At 56.4% G+C, this 14,492-nt stretch overlaps 1 protein-coding gene across 1 annotated transcript in view; it reads right to left on the bottom strand.

The window, feature by feature from the left end:
* Window positions 1-14,492, bottom strand: part of PLXNA2 (plexin A2) — a 206,257-nt gene that overhangs the window by 6,428 nt on the left and 185,337 nt on the right. Inside the window, exons 21-29 of the mRNA XM_006767182.2 lie at window positions 13,901-14,184; window positions 12,027-12,093; window positions 11,704-11,850; window positions 10,945-11,104; window positions 10,535-10,638; window positions 5,899-5,998; window positions 4,791-4,981; window positions 3,331-3,500; window positions 365-577 (exon numbers count right to left, since the gene is read on the bottom strand). Of these exons, the coding sequence (XP_006767245.1) occupies window positions 365-577; window positions 3,331-3,500; window positions 4,791-4,981; window positions 5,899-5,998; window positions 10,535-10,638; window positions 10,945-11,104; window positions 11,704-11,850; window positions 12,027-12,093; window positions 13,901-14,184 (1,436 nt within the window). The remainder of the gene's footprint in view (window positions 1-364; window positions 578-3,330; window positions 3,501-4,790; window positions 4,982-5,898; window positions 5,999-10,534; window positions 10,639-10,944; window positions 11,105-11,703; window positions 11,851-12,026; window positions 12,094-13,900; window positions 14,185-14,492) is intronic.

Here is a 14,492-nt window from a genome sequence, read left to right as displayed (position 1 = left end):
TGACCTTGGGCAAGTGACTCGCCCTCTCTGTGCCTCAGTTTCCTTATCAGTAAAATGGGGATGATGATACTCCCACTTCACAACTCTGTCGGATATTTTAATGGGACGGTACAGACAAAATCTTTATCACAGTGCTAGGTGCTTAGCATGTGCTCAATAAATGGTAATTAGGATGATAACGACCTTGACCTGATTTCAAAGGCCACAAAGCTTCCCTTCCTCCCCCAGAGCAGGCAGTGTAGACAAGGGAAAGGATGGAGCAGGTATAAAGGTACCACACACAGTTGTGAGTGCTGGGTCAGTGAAAGCCACAGGGTGGGGCAGGAGCAGGCAGCGGGCAGGGGCTGTCCTCGGTGCCACTGACCTCTCCACCCAGCTCTTGTAGCTGGGGATGTCCTTGGCGTACAGCAGCTTGTTGGACGGGGAGTCCTTGCCCAGCCGGTGCTCAGACGTGGAGCACGAGTCCATGAAGGTCTGGGCCACCACGGAGAGGCAGGCGTCCGTGATGCTGCCTTTGTGGATGTCAAACACGAACTGGGGGTTCTTGATCACGTTCACCCAGAAGCGCAGAGGGAGGCTGGGGGAAGAGGCGGAGCAGACCCTGAGGGCTGCACCTCGGCTGGCCGCACCCCTGATGCTGGCCACTAATATTCCTCCCTGCCCCCCAAATTCAAGTTTTCTCTCCAAGGGGCAAGGAATGGAATGACAGAAAACTGGTCCAGCCAGGCCTGCAAATTCAGCTCAAGCTGCTCCGGATCCTGAGAGAAACGGAGAGACGCCTCTGCACCCTGATGGGGCTGACCCTGCTCTCTAACAGCTGGGGGTGGGCGAGGGGCGTTCTGTTCCTTCCTGGCAGCGGTTTCCAAGGGCCTCCGTGCCCCGGGGCAGCCCAAGTACAGAGAACAGCACAACTTTCTCAGGGCTGCAAACAAAGCCACCAGGCTCCCTGAGTCCCTTCACAGTGCCCATGGCCATTGTCCCTAAGGCGGCAGCCGGCAGCCCCAGGCACGGCCTCCGAAGGGCACAAAGGGCGCCACCTGTGCTCCCGCCCAGCCCAGGCCGCTTCCCAGGGCAGCCCCGGCTGGCTGCGTGGGCTGAGGAATGGGCTCCCCGGGGGCAGATCTTTCAGGACTCTCCCCAGGGCTTTCCTGTGTCTCGGGCAGGGGCACAGGGAGCAGAGGAGGCCATTGTTGGCGTGGAAAGGCCCCGCTGTAGCTCCGTTTTTCCCACCCCAAGAGGAACCCATCAGTCCTTAGGAGGGTCCCTTTGGCAAAGTGGGAATTCATCATCGGAGCAGAATGCATTTTCTCCGCTCCTCAGGCCAGGAGAAGGGTAAGCCCGTTTAGTCCCCTTCAAACCCAGAACAGCTGCTGTTTTTTCCTGCCTTTCCCAGCTCTGCCTTCTCCTCCAGCTGCCTCTGGGGCCTTAACTCTTTTGGCTCCTCTGTGGAGTGAGCTCTGTCCTCTGGCTTATCCCTCGGGCTCGAGGTGATGGTCCAGCCACCCAGCCTACCTCTCCTCTCCTGTTTTTCATCTTCTCTTGACTCCGATGGACCCCAAAATTTCCTGAATATCTTAGTCCTGTCAAGTCTTGGGAAAGATCTGCCTTGCCCACTCCAAGCCCTGCCTTTAGGTTTTCTGCTTATCTTCCAAAATAAATGGTAATTAGCCTGGCTGGTGTGGCTCAGTGGTTGAGCACTGGCCTATGAACCAAGAGGTCACGGTTCGATTCCCGGTCAGGGCACATGCCCAGGTTTCGGGCTCCATCCCCAGTAGGGGGTGTGCAGGAGGCAGCTGAGCAATGATTCTTTCTCATCATTGATGTTTCTATCTCTCTCTCCCCATCCTTTCCTCTCTCTGAAATCAATACAAACCTATTTAAAATAAAAAAATAAATGGTCATGAGGATGAGGATGACCTGGCTTCCCATAACCTGGGAGGAGCTGCCCCCACTGAGAGGTGACGCATCTCTTCCCCCCTCCCTCCAGCAGCCGTGGGGACCTCCTGACAGTCTTTCTTTGGGCATTGGCTGTTTGAGTCTGGGTAAGGGGACTCCCCACCACCACTGCAGGGGAGGCAATTTCTATGACTTGGGCCTGGCCTGCCACAGGAGGCACCAAGATGGGGAGAATCCAGACTTTTCTTTTGATTTCCCTGAATTTGCCTACTCCCCGCGCTGGACTGAGATCCTCCCACGCAAAGGAGACATCCATGGCCCTGCCCCTGGGGACACAGGCAAAGGGCCTGCCCCGGTGAAGTGCCCCGCGGGCTCCGCACCCACGAGCACGCGAGTCTCTCCACTTCACTCCCCTGTGATCAAAGGTGCAGGCTCTGAGGGGCCCAGCGGCCATGACACACCAGAGAAGGAAGGGACAGAAGAGACCGGAGTTGGGTATTTCCAACGTGTTTTGCTGGTTGCTAGGACTTTGGATTCCCAAATAACAGCCGGGGCCCATCTGTGTCGGCTCTGTTTTCTGACGAGATCGCTGACTCCAGACAGCTGTGTGGGCTGCTTGCCCAGCCCCATGCCTGGACCTCCCCTCTCTACTCTCTGTCTCTTTCCCGGAGGAAGGGTTTTGACTGACTCCGGGCCAGGCCCGATCGGACCTGAAAGCCAGCCCTTCGCTTGGCTTTTGGTTCAGGTTCAAACCCAGGGGAGGGAGGTCTCATGCCAGCGGCCTGTGGGAGCTGCCTCCCGCGCTGGGTCTGGCTGCGGAGTGACTTTCAGGGAAGAGAGGGCAAGCCTGCAGGACCTCTGCCCGCTGCTTGCTGACAGCCACGGGGTACAAACTTGGCCTTCCGGGACCAGGTTTGCAGGGACCTCCTCCTGATCCGCGGGCTCAAGTCCACAGCAGGTGTGCGCTCTCTCCGGAGTGTGCGCCACCTTCCTCGGGGCTCTGGGCCTAACTCAGGGCTCCCAGATCTCAGGAAGTGCCTTCGACTCTGTCCTACTCAGGGTGCCCGGCGCTGCCCGGGCTCTGAGGCTCTGCTGCTAGTTCTCAAATGAGGCGCTTTGCGTAGGTTCCCCCAGCTCCCTTTCCCTGAGAACAGACACCTCAGAGTCAGGGAGGAGGTGCTTCCCGGGGAAAGGTCTCCACCTGGAAGGGCAGAGCTCTCAAGTGTGCGTCCTGGCGCCGGGCCCCAAGCCAGGCAGGCCCCCCTCGGCGACAGCGGGGGACCACAGTGGCTCTGCAGAGCATATGTGCGCTATTTGTCCAAGGCGCCAGGGCTCACCAGCCACCACGAACAGGCTCCTCCATCTCCCTGGCCCCCTGGCCCCAGCCCCTCCCACACACAGCTCGCAGCCTCCCCAGGGCTCCCCAGGGGTTACCAGTTGCTTTTCCAGGTGTGCCGCACATCTGTGTCGTGGATGCTGTGTCTGTCCGCCTGCTCATCCAGGAAGTCAAACATGTACTTGATGGCCAGGGGGAGGGCGCTGCCCCGGTGCACAGTGCTGAACAGGGTCTCGAACAGGTCGTCCACGAACTTCTGCAGGGTGCCCTGTGGGAGGGGTGGGGGGAGAAGATGAGGTGAAGGGGAGGGGAGAGAAGGGGGACAGCAGGCAGCAGGCGGGCAGAGCAGATGGTGCCTTGGACCTATCCCGCCTTGGAAATTTGTCTGCGACTCCAGCCTGAGCAGACGGTGGAGGGGTGGGGGGCAGGGAGGTGACTGTTGGGATGTCGGGGAGGCAGGAGGGACGAAATGGGCTGCAGATTCCCGAGAAGCTCCGCTCCAGCGTGCAGCCACAGGCCACATTTATGCAGTGTCCATGCCAGGAGGGAAGACAGTGAGAGCTCCGAGTCCAGGCTTCCCATGGGAAGGGGGTGCAGGCTGATAGGAGAGGGTGTTTGAAGAACCAGCCGGAAGACTGGGAGCCTCCTGGCAGGGGCACGCAGGGCCACAGAGGGTCTGATAGATGGGAAGGTATGAAAAAGCTTATGATGTTAGGGGCCTGGGGTAAGTGGTGTCTGGAGTCGGGGCTGGAGTGAAGGGTCCAGATCTAACCCTCAGGCAGAGCCCTGACCCACGGGGCCTTGGAGGGTGTCTGTGGAGGGACAAGGCTGGGCCTGGGTCCCACAGTTGGAGGTTCCAGGAATACCTCTGCCGGCCAGGACAATGTCTAACCTCGGTGTCTCTTTGTTGGCCTCTTTTAGGCAAAGCAGAAGTAAAGACACGTGGCTGGATGGTGTTTTTTGGTGCCATTTCTGGAAGCAGGTCTGAGAGCTGGAACCTGGATGCCACTGTGCTGGAACTTCAGTGGCATTTTTGTGGGGCCAGTGGGGAGAGTATTTGAAACCTAGCCCTGCCTGGCCTACATAGCCGTGTGGTGGCCACACTGACAGGCCTCTTAGTTCTCTGCGAGGGAAGCGGGGAGCAGCTTCACATCACAGTTTCCAGCAACGCAGCCCCCCCGCCCCCAACAGGGCAGATGGGATTGGGGAGATGTGATTATTGGCAGGACCAGGGCTTCCTTTGCGCTTTCCCTCCCATTGTGGCCAGCAAGTGGGCAGAAAAGGCAGCGATGGTGAGAGCCGGCATATCTGTCCAGTCTGCACCAATAAGAAAACCACATCTGTTCCTAAGGGTTCGGGCAGATGTGGGAGGGTGATGCTGGGCCTAGGAGCGGGCCAGGAGCAGCAATCGGGCTATGATTTCTGCCAAAGGGAAGAAAACAGCGGTGGCTGGTCCCCTGGAAAGCCTGCTGGGAGGCCTGGGCCTGCTCGTCCTCTGGGTCCCCTTGAAGGACGGACGCCGTCATGTCCTCCCTGGGCCGAGCAGAGCAGGCGTTACCTTGGTGGCCAGCAGCCGGGTCAGGTAGATCTCCGACACCATCTTGCTGCCCCGGTCGCCCTCCTTCTGGTCTCCGTGGTCGTGGTTCTTCACCAGGTGCCACACCTTGACCCCGCTCTCCAGGTCTGGGGTGATCATGGGGGCCCGGGACCGCAGACTGTCGGGGCTGCCTGTGTACCTGAAGGAGGAGTCTGAGGAGAAGGGGGCGGTGGGGGCCTGTGAGCAGCTGATGGCACCATCCTTGCCTGAAGAATCCTTCTAGAACCCCTGCCCGCTTGCCACACCCACTCGGAAGAAACCAGTTTCCATTGGAAGGGGACTCCTGGCTCCTCCTGTGGCGGGGGGTGGGGGGTGGTTAGGGATTCTTGGTTGGCATGAGGACAGCCTGAGAGCTTTGTGTAAAAGAGGATTTAGGAATTCTGGGAGCTGGAGAGACCTGGGGGATTTTGGAGTCCCCCGCCCCTGATGCTTCCAGCCAAGATGATCAATAGGTAAAATGTCAAACAAATATTTCCGTGAGGGCCTGGGGGAACCTGATACTCGGGAGCTGGGAGCTGTGATCCCCCCTCTTTGCAGTTCATGGGGCCAGAATCGGAACGGCCAAGGCCTTTGGAGCCGCCGGCCTCCGTCCTGAGGTGTCCTTCAGCCGGAGAGCCCAAAGCCTCAGTGCACAGGTGGATCCACAGGAAACAGAGTAAGAGCTGCACCGGAACCTCATCCCCAGAGGGCACGGGGGGCCCTAACGCTCCTCAGTGTGGACAGGCTAGGACCGTGAACCGACTGCCCAAACTGGGACCCTTTTGAGAGCAAACGGGGCACTATTCCTTCTCGCACCAGGACAACAGATGTAGACTGGGATATGTGAACCTCCCCCATCCAGGTGCCCCTTGAGCGCCTTCACCAGGCCTGGGCTATCAAAGGAAGGGCACAGGGTGCCACCTGCTCCCACAGCTCTGAGGAGGTGGGCTGCTCAGGGAGCCACTGGACTAGGGAGGGAGGGAAGCTAATGAGCAAAGGCCTCTGACTGGAGGCAGCAGCAGCCGGGGCTTCCCGCCGTCAGAAGGGACAGCGAGTGGCCCCTGGAGGGTCATAGGGGACTGGGCCTCACCATATCTGCTGATGGACGTCCGGGAGATGCTGGCAGAGGCGGGGATGTTGTAGGAGGAAGTCTGTTTGGGAACCAGAGCCACCACCGATCTGTCGGACACCTAGAAGGGTAGGAAAGGTACAGTGCGGGTGACTGTCGGCATCTTGCGAGACTGAGTAGACAAGCACTTCTACACGGTTATGGAGAAGATGTGGAGCAGAGTGCCAGCAGGTCAGGAGTCCCAGAAGTAGCAGATTCCTGCCATTCAACATGGCAGCACTCCCACCTGTGGCTATGAGCCCTGGGAGTTCGGTTAGTTCAAACCAAGATGTGCTGTAGGTGCCTGAACTGAAATGTGCTACAAATGAATGTTCAGGCCCTGGCTGGTGTGGCTAAGTGGTTAGAGTGTTGGCCCATACACCGAAGGGTTGCAGGTCCGCTCCCTGCTCCGGATCAGGGCACATGCAGGAGGCAATTAGCCGATGTGTCTCTCTCACATTGATGTTTCTCTCTCTCCCTGCCTCCCTTCCACTCTCTCTCAAAAGCAATGGAAAAAATATCCTCAGGTTAGGATTATAAATAAATAAACAAGTGTTCGGTATACACTGGGTTTCAATGACTTAGCATGAATAAAAAAATACAAAACTATCTCATTGATAATTTTTATATTTATTGCATGCTGAAATGGTAATTATTTCAGATCAGTGAAATAGATGTATTGTTGACACTAATTTCATCAGTGTATTTTTAGTAAAAATGTAAATGTGGCTTGCATCGTATTTCTATTGGGCAGTGCTGGGCTAGAACCGGCCCCCTTCAACCTTGTGAGTTACGGACAATGATGCCCATTTTTCAGAAGAGGGAATCGAAGCAGCAAGGGGATAAGCAACATCCTACAAGGTCACACCCTGAGCACCTGGAGAGACACTGTCCACAGCCAGGTCTGCCAGCCCGGGAGCACCGGTTCTCCTCATTACACCGTCGCTGGGATTTTATTTCCAGTCACACTGGTCTGAAGTCCATTTTCCTTTCTGGCTCGGATTTCTTTCTGGCCCGGGTCCTACAACGCCCGGGCCACCTTGAAGAGTTCCTCACACAGAATGGCTGCTCTTAGCGACTCAGAGAAAAAGACGCTGTCTTGGCCAGTTCTCTGCGAGGGTGCCCAGCGCAGCACCCAGCCTGGAGGGCAAGGGCTGATAAATGAGGAGCCATATTGAAGACATTTGGGGCCATTGTGATTTAAGATTACCCTCCATCCAATAAAAACGGAGAATCCCCAGAATTGTGATGATCCAATTAAACCCCTAACGCAGAGGGAATAAAATAGCTATAATAATGTTATGGGCCATAAAACATTCCTATTAAACCATTTTTTATTTTAACAATTTTTATGAACTTTATAAGTTTGATTTATAGCTGCACGAGTCATAAAACCATCTTTCTGGGTCTTAAATTGTCAGTCCTTCTCTCCCACCAAAAAAGAATTAGATGTTGGGAAGTCGAACTATAAATGAACATTAGCGCTAACGAGATTCCCTGATAGCTGGTTTCAGTGGTGGTGTTTAATTTTACCCTCCCCATAAATCTGCAGGAGCCCAGGAAGATGTTAACACCTCTCTGTTAATTAAGATTATGCAGATTTTGTGCACTGGGAGCTCTAAGGACCTTTGACTCTGGGGAGGGTAACTAGAGGGCAATCTTTGACCTGATGGCCTAAAGCTGCAGGGTCCTGCCTGGGCACAGGCCCGAGAAGTGCCAAGCTCCCTGATGCCCAGCCGAGCCGCCCTCAGGACCTCCAGCAGTTTGCAGCATCAGCACCAGGTCTGGAACCAGGGGGAAGTCTGCACTCTTTCTTTCAGGATCTCTCCTTGCCCCTGACAGCCTAGAAATGATACTTTGAAAGCCTGGGGGCAGGAGGTTACACCCCCAGAAAGGACAGATTATCGTTTACCGCTTGTTGTCACCTAAAGGAAGAGTCACAGATGCCCCCGAATGGGCACAGTTTGACTCAATTCCAGGTCTCGTCACCAAATCTCTCGTCCTCGGTCTTTCTCTTGGCCAACAGTCAGTGCAAGTCCATGGTCAGGATGCCCGGCTGGGTCTGACCTTGGCTCTGCCACTTCCTGGCTACATTATTCCAGGAAAGCCACTTCACCGCTCTGTGCCTCAGTGGTCTCTTTTGTCCAAGGGGATAATCATCTTGTCTAGGTTTGTTGTGCAGATTAAAGGCTGCGGGCTGAGCCTGGTGCCGCGCGAGCACTCGGTGAGAGTTGGCGTTAGTGCTGTTATTATGAGCAGCGGCATCATCTCCGGCCCCCAAAGGGAGGAATAATCCCTGTGGTCCCCTGTCACTCAGGGCTGCCATGTGGGAAGGGCTGCGCATTCAGTAAAGCTCAGTAAATATTTGAGGAATGAATGAATACATGAATGATAAATGGCATCAGGGAATTGGATGTGCTTTGTGTGACGAGCACTGTAAGAACAGAATATTCCATTCTTCTGATTGAGGGCCATCGGACGGACAGCCCAGTCACAGTGTTAGGGCATCACGGGCAGAGAAGAGAAGCCTCACTCCTGCCCTGGGGACACTCATATCTCGGGGGCAGGATGCTTACTCTGGCACTTTCTTCTCCAGCTCAAATTGGTTCATTACAGATGTTCTGCAGAATACATTAAGCACCGTGAAGCCGGGGTGGGTGGGACCAACACGAATGTTTGTGGCTCCGTGGATGTGAGTATGCATCCTGGGCACCTCACCTGTTGTTTCTAATCCTTCCAACCGCCTTCACAAGTCACGCTGTTATTTCCATCATACAGATGAGAAGCCCGAGTTTTGGTGAGATTAAAGTCACACCACCGGTGAGTGGGGAAGCAGGGATTTCAATAAATACAGGTCGCAAAGCCCTTTCTCCCTCACAGCACACTCCTCCTATCTGGGGCAGGGATGCAAGCCCATAGGGGGGATGCAGCTTGGAGAGGAGCGGCTCAGGGGTTCCCCAGTGCCCCTGGAGGCACCCAGTCAGCTCCTGTGGCTGTGAAGGTCCCCGATCTCCTGGTCACTGGCAACTTGGTGCCTCAGAGCCGAGCCTGCCAGCCCCCAGCACCCTCCCGTGTGAGGCGCGGGCATAGGAGGATGTTATTAGTCAGGCAGTCCCAGCGGGCCTTGCAGCCTCAGGCACTTCCTCTGGTTGGTTTAATTTCCCTTGGTGTCTCTCATTTTCAGCTTCTATTTTATAATTTTCTCTGAATCCCCACCTGCCTACCTGTGCTTACTCTTACAGGGGCCCGAGCCCGGAGTGGTTACCATGGGAGGGGAAGGAGGAGGGGATACCTCCTGCATCTTTTCTTCTTTTGCTGGGATTTTTTTTAAAATTATACTTTCGTTCTTTAAAATGGTTTTTTGTTCTTTTTTTTGTCGTTGTTGTTAATCCTCACGCGAAGATATTTTTCCATTGATTTTTCAGAGAGAGTGGAAGGGAGGAGTAGAGACAGAGAGAGAGAAACATCAATGTGAAAGACACATCAGTTGCTTGCCTCTCGCACTTGCCCTGACCAGGACCAGGGATCGAGCCTGCAACCAGGATCACCCAGTCCTACCTTCTCTAGGGACCTTGACTAGAATCGAACCCTGGACCCTTCAGTCCACAAGCTAACGCTCTTTCCATTGAACCAAACTGGCGAGGGCTGGGATTTGGGGATTTTTTTAAATTATTGTTCATTCAACAGGCAGTTGAGTTCTGCCAGTGTGCTAAACACTTTACCTGCTGCATTTAACCTATTCCACAGGACTTTAAGGGGCAGGGATCACCATTAACCCTATTTTACAGATAAGGAGGACGAGAGCTTCAGTCATTTCCCCAAGGACATCATCGAGCAAGTGGCAGAATGTAAGACCTGAAGTCAAGTCTATCCCAGTGGTCAGCAAACTGTGGCTCTCGAGCCACATGCGGCTCTTTGGCCCCTTGAGTGTGGCCACGAAGTTTCAATTGCACTGTACATGCGCGCCTGCACGTGGTATTTTGTGGAAGAGCCACACACTCAAGGGGCCACAGTTTGCCGACCCCTGGTCTATCCAATTTCCTGCTTTGCTGCACAAGAAGTCAAGTCTATCCCAGTGGTCAGCAAACTGTGGCTCTCGAGCCACATGCGGCTCTTTGGCCCCTTGAGTGTGGCCACGAAGTTTCAATTGCACTGTACATGCGCGCCTGCACGTGGTATTTTGTGGAAGAGCCACACACTCAAGGGGCCACAGTTTGCCGACCACTGGTCTATCCAATTTCCTGCTTTGCTGCACGCGAGAAGCGTAAACTGCCTTAGGCACCTACAGTGGTTACCTTCAAGGCGGACTTTACAACATGCAATTTCCCTGCAGAGGCAGGGCCTCCAGGATAACAATGCCTGGCTTCACCCCAGGCCAGTCAGCCAGTTTCGCTGGTGGGCCTGGTGCTCATGTGTTTGATAAGTTCCCCCAGTAATTCTAATGGGCAGCCGTGGCTGAGAGTCACGGCTCTAGGATCCGGGAGAAGGGGAAAAGGAAAGATCAGAAAACTCCTTTTAGGCTTTTCAGGGCCGAGGAGCCAACCTTGGAGGGGAGGGGACATTTGGGACAAAGGTCCTGAAGCAAAGCCGTCTCCCACACCGAGAGGCCCCCCCTCACCTGGTAATGCATCAGGGTGTTGAGCCGCTTCCAGTCGCCCTCGATCTTGGTGGTGATGTCCTCGTCTTGCAGCACGACCCTGGCGATCCGGCCTTGACGCCACTCTGGGTGGAGGGGTGGTGCAGGTCACTGTGAGGGGGTGGGGGCTGCCAGCCAGGGTCACCCAGTCCTACCTTCTCTAGGGACCTGCAGCCCCAGCTCCCTCGAGCTGGTGCAATGGTAGCACCTAAGGCATCTAGGCCTCCATGGGGTCCAGACAGCTGGGCAGACGTGTGGGCCTCACCAAAGACGGCCCCATCTGAGCAGTAGTCAGGCTGCCCCTCACTGGGCAGGACCCAGTCACGCCACAGCCCAAATGCCCTCCTTGGAAGCCACCCCTCCCTCCCCACACTCCAAGCCAGGCCTCCTACCCAAGTCCATGTCCACGGCCCGCGGCCGCTGGGAGTAGGGCACGTTCTTGTAGATGGCATCGAGGATCTTCTCCTTGACCTGCGTGATGGTGTCACAGTTCAACACCTTCACTGGGATCTCCGGACTGTTCTCGTTGTCGGGGTTGACACAGTTCAGGATCTGCAAGGGGCCAGAGAGGGGGAGCTGGAGGGAGTTGAGGGAGGAGACGAGGTAACTCTGTCCAAGGCCCCCTCCCTTCCTGGGCACGTAGGGTGCCTCTCTGTCCGTGCTTCACTTTTGTTCACCTCCCTGCCATCTGCCAACAACAACCTGAGCCATTCTGTCCGCCTGTCCTTTCTCAGAGAACCGGGACTCGGCTTCCTAGCTCCTGGATGGCTGGGAGTGGCTGTGACCCTGGACCCAGGCGTCCTGGCTTCTGAGATGGCCCCTTCCCCGAAGCTTCTCTATTAGGAATCCACAGACTCACGCTCTTTCCCATGATGCCAATTTCCTCATACCTAAGGGTGGGTGATATGTTTTCTCCACCCTATATTGTCTAGGGTAAACTGAGGCACCCAGAGCACTTTGGGCCCACCAACTGAGATGGTGAGAAGGCACCCAGGTGGTCTGCCTGCCCTTGGTGCACTTGGACTTGCTCCCAGGCCAGTCAGTCTCCGGGCCTCTTTATCGACCCCCTCAGCCTGGCTGTGTGGCCAGAGGGTGAGGTAGAGATCAGGGCAGAAGGTTGGCGCTGTCCCCCGAGCTCCAGGCCTCCTCACCAGGGTCTTGTACTCGATCTGCTGGCGGATGAGCTTGTCCTCGCTCAGGGAGTAGCGGGCCTCGCCCGTGATGGCGTCGATGGGGCCCTTCTCCATCTGCTGCTTGATGGCGCAGTAGAGCATGAAGAGCGGCTCGGCTGCGCACTCCTGCGGGCACAGGCGGGGCGGGCGTGTGGCAGCACCAGCCTCCTCCCTCCTCTCCTGACTACCCGCCCAGGTGGGGCCCTGCTCCTGGGCAGTCCCCATGCAGCCCCGGGGGCAGGCCCAGAGGAGCGGCCCCCCACCTCGCTCTCAACTGCGGCTCCCGTCTCACTCCTGCTCACCTTCAGGAACTTGTGCAGGAGGAAGGCAAACCAGTTGGTCAGCATCTTCTCAGCCACGGACTCTGTCCTGGGGAGGGAGAAGGGACAGGGACAGACCTTTAGGAGGGGTCTCAGGGCAGGGCCTGGTTTGCTGGGGGCACGGAAGGACACAGGGCTGAGGGCCAGGACACCTGGGTCCTAGCAAACTCAGCCAGTAACCACAGTGGGACCTTGGGCCAGAGAGAAATTTCTTCTTTCCTGGCCTCAATTCCCCGTGATGAAGGAGTGGTGCTGCTGTCTGCAGATAAAGGTGCCCAGTCCCCCATCCCCTAGAACTACAAAGAACCAGTTCTCCCTCCTCCCTCCTGTCCCTCTGGGATTGCTTGCATGCCGGAATACTGTACTCCAGTTCACACGTCCAGAAGGTACCTGGTACCTGCCCTCCAACACTCAGAGTCAGACTGCCTGGGTTCAAATCCTGGCTCTGCCATATACTGGCCGTGTGACCTTGGGCCAGTGAGCTCACCTCTCTGAGTTCCTTTTCCCCATCTCTAAATCATCATCATCATCTAGCCCACAGGATCGCTGTCAGGGTTGAGTGAGTTAATAGATATAAAGTGCTAAGAATACCACCTGGCATCCTGCCAGGTGGGGTCACTGGGGTCAGGTGGGATCTTGGATCCCAGCCCCTCCGGTAGAGAGCAGTGTGTGTGTTTCACTGCGGGGGGGGGGGGGGGACCTGCTTCTGCCAGCACCACCCGTCCTCGCCCCCATCCTGGGCTGCAGGTCTGGGGACTTGGGAAGGAACAAAGCAGCTGTGACAGGTCCTCAGCGATGGGGACGTGAAGGGGCATTTTAACTCCCCGCACGTGATGCAAATTATACCCTCTGGTTGCAGAAAATCCCAGGCATTTGCCAGGGCTGCTCAGCGATCAGGGCCTGGGAGGGAGTGCCGATGCGGGAGAAATTGCAGCTCTCTCCCGGGCCCCTCTCAGCACCCTCTCCTGCATTGTGCCTGAGATTAGCTCTAATTTAAATACAACGGGTTCTTAGTGAGAGTTGCTAATGCTCAGATTGGCAGGATAGAGGCTCAGTCGTCAAATAACAAAGCCATTCTTTCTCCCTTCTCACCCCACGTGGGGCCTGGAAGCCTGCGCCCTTGCTCGGAGGCTAAAGGGAAGGCGGCGACATAGGCGTGGTGCATTCCAAAGCTGTGCTCTGCTTCCCAGAGCTCCAGAGGGTGAGCTCTAGGGATGGGCCCCAAGGTCTCCAGCCCTCTCCTCTGCCAGGAGAATGGCAACTGGGCAGGGGGCATGTGGTGGATGCTGGTGATTCAGGTCCAAGACGCTGGGCCCGGGAGTCACCAGCCACACCAAGTCTCTATCTAGCCTGCTGCTGTCCAGTAGGGCCTTCTGCTGGGTGCAAATGCTCTCCTTTGGCCGGGATGTGGTGACACTGGTGGAAGGTGGCTAGTGTGATGGAGGGGCTGAATGACACGTTTTGTTTCGTTGTAATGGATGGTCACATGTGGCTACCATGTTGGACAGCACCGCTCTGGACACGCAGGGAGGGACAGAGATGGTGAAACAGGTGCTCTCAGTGTCGTTTTATCCCGAGGAAACTAAACGGCAGAGGCCATGTCACCGGCCCACGTGTACACAGCCAGTCGTGGTGGAGCTGGAGTTCAAGCCCAGATCCAAGCCAAGGCCTGTGCTTCTCCACCAAGTTTAGCAGCTGCAGACACCCCGCGGTGCCCGGGAGATGGATTCTGTTCTGTGGGATGTGCGGACCCAGGCCCTTCTGGGAGGAACCCTCTGGTACCATCTACGGGACCTGCTCTCACGGGCGGTGTCCCTGGTCATACCCGCCGCCCTCCGGGCCTGGCCTCAGCTCACCTCCGGAGCAGCAGCTTGGGGTGGTTCTTGTTCTCCAGGTTCTTGTCGATGAGGTCGGAGAGCAGCTGCTTGAGCACGTCGGTGGCGTACTCCAGGCGGCCCTGCAGGCCGGTCATGATGAGCGAGGCCACGTTGCCGCGGTCCGCATGGAGATGAAAGCAGGTGAGTGGCCAAGCAAAGACCAAAACAGGAAGCTTTGATGCCCCTTTTGAGACCTTGTTGTTGATGAGCTGGGCGAAGAGCTTCAGCGCCTTCTCCACATGCTGCTGCCCATTGCCCTGCACCTGGGGCGGGCGGGGGGTGGAGGGCACACCCTCAAGGGACAGCTCCTGGCCTCCTGGCCCCGCTCTCCCTGAGGGTCTTCCTCCCACCCAAGAGGATGTAGGCATGGCCGGGCTCTGAAGGCCACAGTCTGCTCTGACCTTCTCCTGGGTTGGGCTCCAGGTGGGGCCCTGGGTGCAGATGCCATCCACCTGATCCTCCCAAGGATATGATAGGAGACACCCCGCAAAACCCGCCCCGTTTACTAGTCTCCCCTTCATCTCTGTCCTGATTTATCATCTTCAATAAGACAAACCAACCACAAACTTCA

Source organism: Myotis davidii, unplaced genomic scaffold (assembly GCF_000327345.1).
Source record: "Myotis davidii unplaced genomic scaffold, ASM32734v1 scaffold622, whole genome shotgun sequence".
In the NCBI taxonomy this organism is placed as follows: domain Eukaryota; kingdom Metazoa; phylum Chordata; class Mammalia; order Chiroptera; family Vespertilionidae; genus Myotis; species Myotis davidii.
This window is presented reverse-complemented; position numbering and strand designations above follow the sequence as displayed.